Here is a 13,608-nt window from a genome sequence, read left to right as displayed (position 1 = left end):
CCTAGAAGTCACCAGATGTTGTTAACCCCTTTCATCGGTTAAACTACTACTTGATGTTAAGAGATGTATATAAACATATCTTAAAATTACATTGGTAACAAGTTTACCAGTAGTATCTAAGCAGTAGTAAAATTATCAAATGGAAAGGGAAAATCCTTGATGATCTTACTCTCTGGAAATGATGCCACTGTTAAAAGTTTATTCTATATTGTTCCAATTGTGTGTGTGTGTGTGCGCATACATCAAATGTTACACACAGGCATAGGCATATATGTGCGTGTGCATGTACAGATATGCATAGAGAAATAGCTGCGGGCTGGACACGGTGGCTCATGCCTATAATCCTAGCACTCTGGGAGGCCTAGGCAGGAGGATCGCTTGAGGCCAGCCTGAGCAAGAACGAGACCCCATCTCTACTAAAAAAATAGAGAAAAAATTAGCTGGGCGTGGTGGCCCACGCCTGTATTCCCAGCTACTGGGGAGGCTGAGGCAGGAGGATCTCTTGAGCCCAGGAGTTTGAGGTTGCTGTGAGCTAGGCTGAGGCCACGGCACTCTAGCCCAGGTGACAGAGCGAGACTCTTGTCTCTAAAAAAGAAAAAGAAAAGGAAAAGGAAATAGCTGCAGAGATATTTGACCATAGAAGGAGTTGTCTCGACATCTTTTCATATCACACATGTTGTCCACTTTTAATTGGTCCATTGCTTTCCTTTTATCTGTATTGATTTTTTAATTAAAAAAATAATAGAGGCCTGTTTTACTATATTCAACACTGCATAGAAAGCAGTGGAGGCTCCTCAGTTTGGTGTCATTAGCAGTTGCTCAGGATGTTGTGGAATGTTTTTTCCACGATCTTTAATTCTTCCCCCGTTAAGGGATTTGCTGTTAAAGGATTTGCATTGTTCGCTTTCTATTTTTTATTGTTACAAATAATGGTGCGACATACAACCCTATACATAGATCTTTGGACCCCGATGCAAATTCTCTGTGCAAATTCCTAAAAGAGGAATTAAATTCAAGTCTCTTTCCCCCTGGCCTATTCCCCAGCTACCGTTAACGAGCAGAAGACACATTTTCCTCCAAAAGGGAAAAGTCCTGAGTTCAAAAACCTTCTAGATCATTCTGTCATTCTGAGCAAACCTATGATCATCGATACCTCTGACTCGCGCTTGGTCTGATCTCGTCCCGTGTAGTCATGTACTGCACCGACCCCGGAGAGGTGGACCACTCGACCCGCTTAATTTCGGACCCCGTGCTGCTGGTGGGGACCACCATCCAATACACCTGCAACCCCGGCTTTGTGCTTGAAGGGAGTTCTCTCCTGACCTGCTACAGCCGCGAAACGGGGACTCCCATCTGGACGTCTCGCCTGCCCCACTGCGTTTGTGAGTCCTGTTCATTGACTTGGGCCCCCAGTACAGACGCAGGTTCACGCCCTCTTAGTCACAATGCAGGGCTGAGCTGCCAGGAGGGGGCATTCTACTTTGGGAGGGGGTGCTTTTATTATTACTACTACCACGCAGCAATCGCTAACACTGATTGGGAGCGCTGATACTACAGCATTTACGGTAAGTTTATCACGCATGGCACTCAGTCCTCCACCAAATTGCCCTCTTTTCTTCCTCCAGTAACCCTGGGAGTATGTGTATCATTGTCTTCATTTTAAGAAGAGGATACTGAAGTTCAGAGAGGCGAAATCATGGACCCAGGTCACACAGCTAGTTAGTGGCAGAGGCCTGATGCAAACCCAGACCCTTTTAAAAGCTCCCCGCAGGGGATTCGGATGTACAAGCAGGGTTCACAACCACTGCTTAAAGAAAGCATGAGGTTATATGGAAAGAACGGAGCTCTCAACAGTATTCAGGGTCTAGAAACGGTTAGCCGCGCTCAGATTTTAAATTAGTGCGCTGTGAGCAGCTCCGTTAGGGATGCAGCTGGCTCGGACTCCAGAGGCCACACGGAGGTCTTGACAGTGTTGGAGAACGAAGAATTTCAGTTTAGGGAAAAAAGGAAATAGAATTGCAGGAGGTTTATGGTAAGTTCACCTACATCCAACGTGAGTAACACTGAGTACAGTTTGCGGGCTTGGCGTTCTCCTACGGCAGCTGTTTCGCAACTTCCCACAACCACCCACAACTGGCTTCTGGAACGTTGCTGGCCCCGCTAACAGCAGGGCACCGTTGCCATGGGCGGAAGCCACCGCTGTTGCAAAGCAAGGAAGTCCTTGTCCTTTGCCACTAGATAAGCTAATACTTACTGAGCACTTGCTGTATGCCAGACACATTGCTGAGCGCATTATATGTGTTCATAAACACATGTGCGTGCATGTGTACATATATACTTTTTATGTATGTACGTGCATATATGTATATTATGGAAACTAAGGTTCAGAGAGGAATATGGGCGGCAACAGTTATCATTCACTGAATGTGTAAGACACACTTACACACACAGTGTATATATCTGCGAATGCGTGTATGTGTATACACACTGTCTACAACTATAGCTAAATCTATATTTAGTATGAACTGAGACTCAAAGGGAAATGTGATACTGGTCACAACAGTCCTTCGTGGACAGAACTGGGATTCAAACTCAGGACTCTGGTCTCCAAGTCCTCCGCCCCTAGGCCAGCCACACCCCCACCATCGTTTAACCATGGGTGACAGGGTACAAACCCATACAGGGACACCCCAGTGGAATTTTAGCCTATGGCCCTGATCCCTTAACCACAGCGATGCCTGTCCCCAGTCCCCAGACTTAGGGGCCGAGTCCACACTGGTTGGTTCCTACTGTGGGTTGAATTATGTTCCCAGAAAGATACGTTGAAGTCCTAACCTCCCCCTCACCTCACTGCCCGTAACTGTGACCCTGATTGGAAATAGGGTCTTTGCAGATGTAACCAAGTTAAGATGAGGTCACACTGGATTAAGATGACCGGTGTCCTTGTAAGAAGAGGGAAATCTGGGCACAGACGGAGACACAGACGTGGGGAGAACGCAGTGAGATGACAGAAGAAGAGGCTGGAGTACGGCAGCCAGTAAGACACACTGAGGACTGCTAGCAGGTTCTAGCAGATGCCAGGACGAGGCAAGGAAGGATCCTCCCCTACAAGGGTCAGAGGGAGCGTGTCCCTGCCGATGCCTGGCTTTTGGACTTGCAGCCCCCAGAACTATGAGACAATAAGTTCATGTTTTCTAAGCCCCACCCCCACCCCAAATCGTCCCATGTTAATGGCGGCCTCAGGAAACGAGTAGAGATCCCCCCTCCTTCTAGCGACTGCGTGAGTGATCGGAGGCAGCTTCGGTAACTCAAGCTGCAAGAGACCCAGACGTGAAAAGCTAAAAATAAAAGCTTGTTTAAAAATACCGAAAGGTGGAGATCTCATTTTTTAAAAAGAAAAGGCACTTCGCTAATGAAGCCCAGCCCCCGAAGACCCTCTGGGCTGCGGCGGCTGCGTGAGTCTCCGCGTCGGCTCTGCGGTGCTGAGCTGAGACGGCTTCCCTGACACCCTGCTAATGAGTTCACGAGCCAAGTGGCGTGTCAGGAGACGCACGGGCCTCCCGAAAGCCGGGAGAAGAACCCAGCATGCAGCTGTGGTGGCGTTACAAGCAGGCAAGGCTGATGGGAGGCCACGCAGGAGACGAGAGGAGGGTCACATTCTGGCAGCGTGGCACTTGAGTGGGAGCGAGGCTGCAGTCTGGGTATTTTTAAGGATGAGGTCGTTAGGCATGAAACAGCTTTGAGATGTTTCGCCGTCTGAACAAAGGAAACAGATCCCATCTGATGAGCGCCTTTGGTGTGCCAACCCCTTCCCCAACATAAACATGCTCACCTTCACAAAACTGCACAGGTGGCATGTGTGTCCACTTAAAGGTAGACAAAGAAGGCCCAGAGAGGGTGAGCAGCTTTCTTGAAGTCACACAGCAGAAAAGAGGATCAGGATTCTAACTCAAGCCTGACTAAACCCAAAGGCATCTTCCCACCCCATTACTTTGCAGTTCAGCTTTTGTGCAAATCTTCAGGGCTTTAGAGTTGATGAAGAGCTTCCACCAACAAGCTCATGGAACAGGCAGAAAATTGTATAAGCTCTGCTTGTCTGCAGACTGTTGCCCAGCCACCTTCCCAAGCCCGTGCTTTGGCCCAGCTGGGACTCAAGGCCATGTCTTGTTACTCCCAGTCCATTTATCCCCGGGTACTTCAGGAACAGACAGTTCAGGCGTAGATAGACCTGTCTATTTCAGCGCTGTCCGGGTTTTGCAGTCACACACACCCCCAGCTCTGCTGGGTGATCTCGGGCAAGTAACTTGCCCTCTCTGGGCCTCAGAGCCCTCATCTGTGAAAAGGAATGATGTTCTGTACCAGGAAGTGTTGTCGGGTGCCACTCAGTCATTCAACAAGGCCTCCTGTGGGGCGGGGGCTGGGGGGACACACTAGGACAGAAGTTCCCAAACGTTCTCAACTCACAGCACCCTTAGCATATCAGGAATGTTTTCACAGATTTCCTGTGCCAAAATATCTAACAGTTCCATTCATTGAACAGTTAGGTCCAAACGGCTTAATGAGTAGTTACACCTTGACAACTTCGTAGCCGTTTGAAAAAGGAGCGCATGTAAATCGAAAGAAAAATAATGTTTTTCATTCTTAACTACTATGACTGTTCCAGAGTTGTATGTACCTGTCGAGCCAGGCAAAAACTCTCAAACTTGGGAATCGGATTGGACTCTCCCACCCCTCTCCTGTTCTACATTGATTTTGTCTCAATTCTTGCTTTTTAGCCCAGCAACCACAGAAAACCCAGCTTGGCAAAGATGGGGCATCATTGGAAAAAAAAGAAAGATAGCGCTACCTAATGTTAAACCTGTGAACTATCTCAAGCTAGTAGTTCGCAAGGGTCTGATAGATGTCATTGTGTTTCCTCAAAATTTTTAAAAGTCCTATAGCACCCCTGTGAGTTCCCGGTGGCAGCCTGGGGCATCTTGGTGCACAGTTTGGGAACCATGGTGGTAGTCCTTAGAAATACAGTAATGTATAGAGAGATAAGAATCACATTCATGTAGAGCCTACTGCAGAAGGGGGGTGTGGAGAGACGAGTCTGGGAAGGAAATAACAATGAATCTTCAGCATCACCTCCTCCAGGAAGTCCTCCCTGATTCCTTAGACTAGATTGTGTTTCTCTTCCCGGAGTTCCCATGGAACCTAGAGTTCTATCCTTCACACCCTCCCTGTAGCTGATTGAAATGATCTGTTTATCTGTTCATAGAATCAAACACATAACTCCCTTGCTAGAATTGTATCCAGTGGATCTTCGAATCCCCCAGGCTCCAGCAGACTCCACAAATGACAGTATTTGTTACTGTTACTATCATCGTTGTTGTTAACAAAACTAACGTTGTCTTCATGGCATCTTCCCACGTTGTTGCAACTTCCCCACTTGCATGGTAGATGACTCCTGAGGTTCCCACCCCGAAAACATAAACCACGCCACCAAAAGTCATCAGAATCTGACAAAATCCAGTGAGGGTTTTATGGTTGGCTCTCCAGGGAGGCACTTAGCTTGCTAAGAGACAGCGATTCCCCAAGAGGACCTGGCCCTTCAACAGCAGTCCCCAGAACACCCTGGATGTGAGACGCAGGGATTTCCTAGTCCGGACAGAGCCCGCAGATGCTTGTGGCCAGGTTGTGGCTGCGGTAAAAGCTTCGTTGATTAGCTATCCCCAGTGGCCACACCTGGGCCAGCACATCCGATTCTAGCTACATGCCCATCTGCATTTAGAAATTCCTGTCTCCGAGAAAGCAGTATCTCAGAGAAATCCATGACAGTCCCAGGGGACGTGGGTACAGGAAGGGCCCTTCGTTATAACAGAACCATTAAACGCACAGGCCTCAGGCTCCGGCAGGTCCAGGTTTACATCCCAGCTCTGCCCTCACCAGCACAATGACTTTGGACAAGCCAGTTTGCTCATGAAAAAGATTGGAAAATGAACGTGCCAACCATAAACATAAAAGCTTATAACGATGTGCCTGGCATATAGTAAGTGCTCAGTTAAGGTTGGTTGCTGGTTACCACTCGGTGTCAATGCTCCACCACTTGTGGGCTATATTAGGGAACCTGATTTTTGGCATTTTGATCAAATGTATTCCATTAATGTACATTTTTTTCTATGGTTAAAGAGAGCAGGAAAGTCGGGGGGGAATAGAAGTGAGGGTAGGTTTGTGATTATGTCTATAAGATCATCAGTCTAATTCACCCAAATTCCTGAGAGAGAAGAGGACGGAGTCCCACCAGTTGCAATCACCTTAGACCAGTTGTTTTCACCAGGGGAGATTTTGTTCCCCCGGGGACATCTGTTAATACAATTTCTAGAGACACGATTGGTTGTCACAACTTGCAGAAGGTGCTACTGGCACCCAGTGGGGAGGGGCCAGGGATGCTACAAGGCACGGGACAGCCTTCGCCACAATCAGCGCCCGGCCCAAATGCGAACAGCACGTAGGTTGAGACCACCTGCCTTAGAGGAACTTATTTCAAAGTACGACTACATGTCACCACGGAGCCACGTCTCGGCTAAGAATCGGCTCTTGGTTCAGCCCATTTACAGGCAGGAAAAATGAAGTCCAGAGACATAAGGCTATTCACCCAAGGTCACACAGCAACCCGAGCCTCCAGTTCCAGATTCAGGTCACTTTCCGTATCACTCTGCTGCCGTCTTCTGGGCACTGACGATACGTACATGGACCTTCCAACGGCTGATTCCTGCCGGGGAAAACTTCCATGTGACGTTCTTCTCAAACTCTTACTGCTGGTGGGGTCAAAACTGAATCAGACTGACCTGAGAGCCAGAGAATCCTAAGCTCAAATCGCAGCTCAGCCATTTCCTTCTTGTGGGATTGTCACAATAAGCTCCACCTGAGCCTCGGTTTCCCCATCTGTAAAATGGCTACATGGCATGGTAGTTAACACAGGACTTGGTCCACCTGAATTGGAATCCCATCTCTGCCACTCACTAGCTCGTGACCTTTGACGGGTCATCCAACAGTTTTGCGCGTCATTCGCCTCAGACATAAAATGGGGGTGACGATGACAGTATCTGTGTACTGGGCTGGTCGTGATAATTAAATGAGTTCATTCAAATTCATACAATTCAAAACGGTATCCGGCTCAGAGGACGCTCTCGGTAACTGTTGGCTGTTTTGGTCATGACTGCTGTTACCTTCAAGGATTTGGGGGAGGATTAGAAATAATGTATGCAAATTGTCTACTACGGAATGGATGTTCAAATATTTGGGAAATTAATGAATTAAGTGATGCGTTAATTTATTAACTATGTCAAGACACCAAAGCAGCGGTTCTGAGGCTTGGCTGAACTTTAGAATTTCCTGGAGAGTTTTAAAAAGCATACACTGGGGACCTAATTAAGTTAAAATACGTTAGGAGGACAGAGCCAGGGCACTAGTTACCCTAGGGGGATTCTAGCACCTGGCCCGGGGGCCACCCCCTCACCTCTTCCTAGACCTGCTGTCAATACCCTTCGTTACGTACAGGTCTAACAATTCGTCCTTTGTCCACCTCCTGTCTCCCCAGGGCTAGGACAGTGCCCGGCACGAGACTCGTACCAGGAGATGTTTGTGAAATACGTACATGAATAAATTGTTGTTAAGTTACATGAAGGCAGGGACCACGTCACTCTTGCTTCTCATTATATGCCCAGGGCCAAGAACAGTGCTTGGCCCATAGAAGGTGCTTAATAAATATTAATAGTATTAATGAGTCTGCTAATGAATGAAAGAAAATTTCAGGGCAAAGTTGTTAAGAAAAATCCTTCCCAGTCACCACTGCCACCTGCTGGTCACTTTGCTGCACTGCAGGTAATACGGGGAATTTTCGTTCTCTTAAGGGTCACTTTGAAGCCACCCGTGTGCGTAAGAGGAAGTCTCCTCCACCCAGGGGCAGGGAGACGGAGGCTTCTCCTCTGGGCCCCTCCAGCACAGCTATTGTCTCATCGGGTTGCAATGACCTGGTAACTGTTCTCTGTTCCCCACTGGACTGAGTTCTGGGAGAATAGAAACCATGATTCTCTAGTTCACCACTCTGTACCCAGCTCCTAGCACAGGCCTGGCACAAAAGAGGTGCAGGGTCTACAGGACTGAAAAAAAAAACCCAGACAGTGAATTCTGGATACTGAGAGTTCATAAACTGTAAAGTGCAGTGCGCTGGGCAGCAATTCTCAAAGAGCATTATATGCACTCCTGGTGCCACCCACCTGGCTTTAGACAGTGCCCAGATGAAATTTTTTTGCTTTTATTGGCTAAGAAAATGGGAAAAATTAAGACTGACCATTGAAATCTGTGATTATAGAAATATTATTTAGGGCGAGGCTAAATTACACAACACAATTTAAATGGAAAAAAAGTCAAGAGAAATTTGTAAAAATTAAGGAAACAGTAGTACAGTTGATATGAAAATATGACAAGAATTATAAAGGCCATAAAAACAATCAGCGTTTATTGGGTACTCACGCTATGCTGCTCGTCTCACATACATGAGCTCGTTTGATCCCCGTAACAGCCTTATGAGATAGCCCATTTTACAGATGAGGAAGTTGAGGCTTAGAGAGGTCAGTTATGCTGGCAGACATACAACCAGGATATGAATCCTGAGCCCTTGGACACTTGAGCCCAAGCACGTCTACTCTGTAACCTTCCTTTCATCGAAATGATGTAAGATCTTTCGAGAAACATGTATCGGGCACCTAACTAGGTACCAGGCTGCCAGGAGCACAGCAGTGAGCTCAGCCAGGCTGAGGACCAAAGACTTTTCCAGAATATTACCAGAGAAAGCATTCAAACACCATCAGCACTGGGTTCTGTTTACAATGCCATCCGTGTCTATTCTAAAGGAATATAAGCCCACCCTGCTTAAAAAAACCACTTATCAAAACATAGGCTGGAAAAGATAAAAGTGAAATGCTTCCCTTCCTACAGCCCATTCATCCCCAGACACACTTCACGGCTTAATCATTCCCCGCCAGCCCTGGTAGGTCTCCTCCAGGAACACGTAACAGGGTGCTGCCTTGGGCGGGGGGACCTGCACGATTGATTTAAGGGAGGCCTGGTGATTTGATTCTGGGCTCAGACACAGAAGCCTAGGCGATTGTCCAGGCTGATCTGGCGTGCCAGGGGGCGAACTTCAAGTATACAGATGACCTTCATTAAATGGAAGGATTAGGCTTGGCCAAGTATCAGCTGAGCCACTTGGAGCCTCATCTGGGAGTCGCAGGCGAAGGGAACTATACTCAACATCTCTGCCTGTCTTGCTCAACTATTCTACTACATTAGGGGCCCCCTCCAGGCACCCGGGGTCCTCTGAGTTTCTCTGTAGCACCTGCCATTTTTAATTAAATTGCCTGTTTACACATTCTCTTGGCCCCTTAGAGCACCAGGCCATGAGCTCTGGAGGGCGGGAGTGGTGTCTGATTCGCCTCCTGACCCTCTGCCGGATGCATTGCTGTGCATGCAGTAAGCACTCGTGAGCTATTTTCTGAATAAATGCATGAGTGCCCGCCAGAGCATATCTCTGTTGTCATAGAAGATACAGTGACCTGGAAAGTTCCTTTCCACAGGGTAACTTCTAGGCTGGTTGGATTTCAAGGGTGGGAAGAAAAGAGTTCTTAAGTCCGAATGAAGACTGCTATTGAAGTATACAGGAAAATCCTTCAATCCCAAGAGCAGGAGGCAGGTTCCTACTGACCCATCCATTGGAGGAAACCAAAGCCCACATTTTTATTAGTGGCAATTACTAATACTAAAACATATTCATTAACTGATTCATTCATTTTTTCATTGGAAAGGTGATACATTTAAATGCTTACTGGGCCAGGCAAGTACTATGTGAAAAGCAATAGGGAGTGGTAGGGATTGTGGCTAAAATAAAGTACATTCCTGGTCTAAGGGGGACAGCCACTACTCAACTCCAACCGATCATTGCCATGTGACTATGTGAGCCCAGGATGGCCCAATCTTCCAGTGTCTCAAAAGAAGCCAGAAATCTAGATCATTACATGAAATATCCTGATTTGAAAAAGCTCAGTAACTAATTTTTTATTTATATTACACTAGCTAAATATATCATATTCACAGAGAAAAAAGTTCCAGCTGGGACCTCTATTATACTGTGTTCCTCAAACCACTAGTTCGATGGGGCCAGAGGTTATATCTGTATTATTCGCCTCTGTGTCCTCAGTGCTACCAATGTGCTGGCACATAATAATTGCTCAATAAACATTTGTGGACTGAATCAATGAATGCTTCCTATGAATTGGGCATTGTGATGGGCAGTGGGATTCCTGGCTTGAACATAAAGTGAGTGCCTTGGGGGGACCTGCACGATTGATTTAAGGGAGGCCTGGTGATTTGATTCTGGACTCAAAGAGGAGGTTGAGAACCAAACAATACCAGAAAAGATTCTAAAACTGTAATCAAGGGATGGATGTCTATGCAGGTTACAGAACAGAGGTCCAAGGACAGGGGAATTCATGCCATTGGGATCCGAGCTGGGTCTTGAGGGAATTCTTGAGATTCATCCTGCAAAATAAGATGGTTCAACCTATATGTATTTATTATCTTGTAGTTTCTGTGGGTCAGGACTCTGGGCACACCTTAATGGGGTCCTCTGGCTTGAGATCTCTCATGAGAGAGACTCTGGGGCTGGGGTCTCATCCAAAGGCTTGTCTGGGGAAGGATCCGCTTCCAAGCTCATTTGGTTGTTCTCGGGATTCAGTTCCTGACCAGCTGTTGGCCAGAAGCCACCCTCAGTTCCTTGCCACGTGGTCCTTTCCATAGGGCAGCTACAGAGTAGCCAATTGTTTCACCAAAGACAGTAACAGAGAATCTGCTGGCAGGACAAAGTTACAATCGTACATAACATCATCACGGAAGTGACATCCCGTCCCCTTTGCCATACTCTGTTGGCTAGAAGCAAGTCACAGATCCCACCCACGCTCAGAGAGAGTGAGTGGTCCCAGGAGGTTATTAAGGAGTGTCTCAGACTATGTCCACCATAGTCCCCACAGATGAGAGGAGAAAGGACGTTCCGGGCAGAGGGAACAGCACAAACAAAAGCACCAAGGGGCGAAACAGTGTCATCCATCTGGCAAAATGCAACTAGTCCATCGTGAGTTAAGGACGGGTCACAGAGGGAGGCAGGAGATGAAACAAAGCCTTAAAAGCCAGACCTGGAGAAACGATGTCCCCTCAAGGTACATCGGAATCATCAGGCAAGATATCAGCCCCCCCGCCTGCTCCATGTCCTGAACTGAGGATCTGCAAGGTCGAGACGCTGACAAGCTGGGGAATGACGCTAGTAAGTTGCAAAACTCCCTCAGATGTCGCAGGAATACTTCAGGTAAAAGATGCACCCGGCCAGATCTTCGGAGGGTTTCGCTAGTCAAGCGGGTATCGGAAGCTGTGGACGGAAGCTCTTTGCGTCTCGTGTCTCCGAACCGCTGATGGCAGGTGCCGGATGTGATGTTTGAAGACGTGGGTCTTCTTAAGCCAAACCGAGGTCCAGAAGAAAAGGTCGACTGTTTTAGGATTCAACATAGAGAAGCTGGAACGCTTTGCACTGTTGGCGGGAATGGAAAATGGTGTGGCCATTGTGGAAAACATCGTGACAGCTCCTGAAAAAATTAAAAATAGAATTACTATCAGTATATGATCCAGCAATTTCTCTTTGGGTATATACACGAAAGAACTGAAATAAGGGTCTCAAAGAGATATTTGTACACCCATGTTCAAAGCAGCCTTGTTCACAGCAGACGAAAGGTGAAGCCACCCAAGTGTCCATCGATGGAGAAATGGAAAAACAGTGTGTGGCATACACCTACAATGGAATGTTATTCTGCCTTCAAAAAGAAGGAAGTTCAGACACATGCTACAGCATGGACGAGCATTAGAAACGTCAGGCTAAGCGACATAAGCCAATTGCAAAAAGACAAATACCGAATGACCCCACTTACACTAGGGCTCTAGAGCAGTCAGACTCACAGGGACAAGAAGTAGAAAGATGGCTGCCAGGGGCTGCGGGGAGGGGCGGATGAGAAGTTGTTTAACGCGTCTAGCGTCTCAGATTTGCACGACGAAGAGTTCTGGAGATTGATTGCACTACGGCGTAAATGTGCATAACACCATTGAACGGTACACCTAAAACGGTTCAGATGGGAAATTTGATGTTATGTGGATTTTACGACAATTTTTAAATTTTTTAGATGTTTTAGGATTGGTAGTCCTGTGCGCAAAGCTGTGTTTGCTGGCTGTCCATTCCAGCTGAGTACAGAAAAAGAACTAGATCCCATGCAGGATCTGGAATGGGTTAAAACCGGCAGGTTCCGCTCTCCAATGTGTCTTAGGCTACCAGGGACTTCCTGCCTGCAGCTGAGCAGAGCAGCCACCAGATGGCAGTGTGGGCTAATGAGACTAGTTGGCGGCATTTATTGTGCTGTTACTGCACCCCAAGCCCTGATCTTCAAGTTTGCCTTGACAGGCTCATCTCCAGTGAGGGAAACAAATATTTAATAATTCAGTACAATACAGTGTGTGACGTGCTGGAAGAACTTAAAAGGCTGGTGACTCAGTGGGTGGTAGGAGGCATCAAGGTGGGCTTCCTGGTGGAGAAACCAGGACTGAGTATTGAAATACAAGCCCTAGCAGGTTAGATGTAAGGTGAGACACAGGAAGACTATTTCATAACTAAACACCACCACTATCCATCATCTACTGAGCATCTATGACATGCCATGAACATCCTAAGCATTCTCTTCTTTCTTTAATTTAGCCTCCAAATCCCTGTGAGATAGGTCCTGCTATTATTCCTGTTTTGCTGATGAAGAAACTGACAACCCGAGAGGTTGTGCCATTTGCTGGCGGTCACACAGCTAATAAGTAGCAGAACCCAGATTTTAACCCAGATTCCACAGCCCAGTTCCTTGTACCATGACCATGTGTAATCTGCCCCAGAGACGGGAGAGAGAAAGGTGAGTTTGGGAAATGGCAAAGAGTTCGATGCCAGGTGGGGTTGTAGAGAGAGGAAACCGGCCAAAGCTAGATCGGACGGGCCGTGGATAGGAGCCCCCAGAGATTTGCATCATCTCACCAGAGCTCCTTTTGGCTTGGATTGCAGCGGAGGAGTCCCTGGCATGTGACAATCCAGGCTTGCCTGAAAACGGATACCAAATCCTGTACAAGCGACTCTACCTGCCGGGGGAGTCCCTCACCTTCATGTGCTACGAAGGCTTCGAGCTCATGGGCGAAGTGACCATTCGCTGCATCCTAGGACAGCCGTCCCACTGGAACGGTCCACTGCCTGTCTGTAAAGGTAAAGAAATCTGCTCTCCCCGCGGGGTCCAAGGAGCCGGAGATGTCAGGACTGGCTCACAGGGATTCTGCACTTGCTCTCAAAAACGGGGCTACTGCACTTCCTTGAGTCTAAGATGCCACCACCACTTTCTGTGCTACTGACAAAGAAAAAAATGACTGCCAGTTAAACTATGACGCTATGTCTTCTCCTCGCTTAGCGTTTTCATTTTTACTTACTAAAGGAGCTCTTTCGAGCTT

General features: G+C 47.4%; 1 protein-coding gene across 1 annotated transcript in view; it reads left to right on the top strand.

Annotated features, from left to right (window-relative positions):
- Nucleotides 1-13,608, top strand: part of SEZ6L (seizure related 6 homolog (mouse)-like) — a gene marked incomplete at its 5' end in the record, with an annotated part of 76,714 nt that overhangs the window by 46,709 nt on the left and 16,397 nt on the right. Inside the window, 2 exons of the mRNA XM_012644092.1 lie at nucleotides 1,191-1,382; nucleotides 13,175-13,369. Of these exons, the coding sequence (XP_012499546.1) occupies nucleotides 1,191-1,382; nucleotides 13,175-13,369 (387 nt within the window). The remainder of the gene's footprint in view (nucleotides 1-1,190; nucleotides 1,383-13,174; nucleotides 13,370-13,608) is intronic.

The sequence above is a fragment of the Propithecus coquereli genome, unplaced genomic scaffold (assembly GCF_000956105.1).
Source record: "Propithecus coquereli isolate 6110/MARCELLA unplaced genomic scaffold, Pcoq_1.0 Scaffold206, whole genome shotgun sequence".
NCBI lineage: Eukaryota > Metazoa > Chordata > Mammalia > Primates > Indriidae > Propithecus > Propithecus coquereli.
Note: the sequence above shows the minus strand (reverse complement) of the source record. Positions and strands in the feature narration are given on the sequence as shown.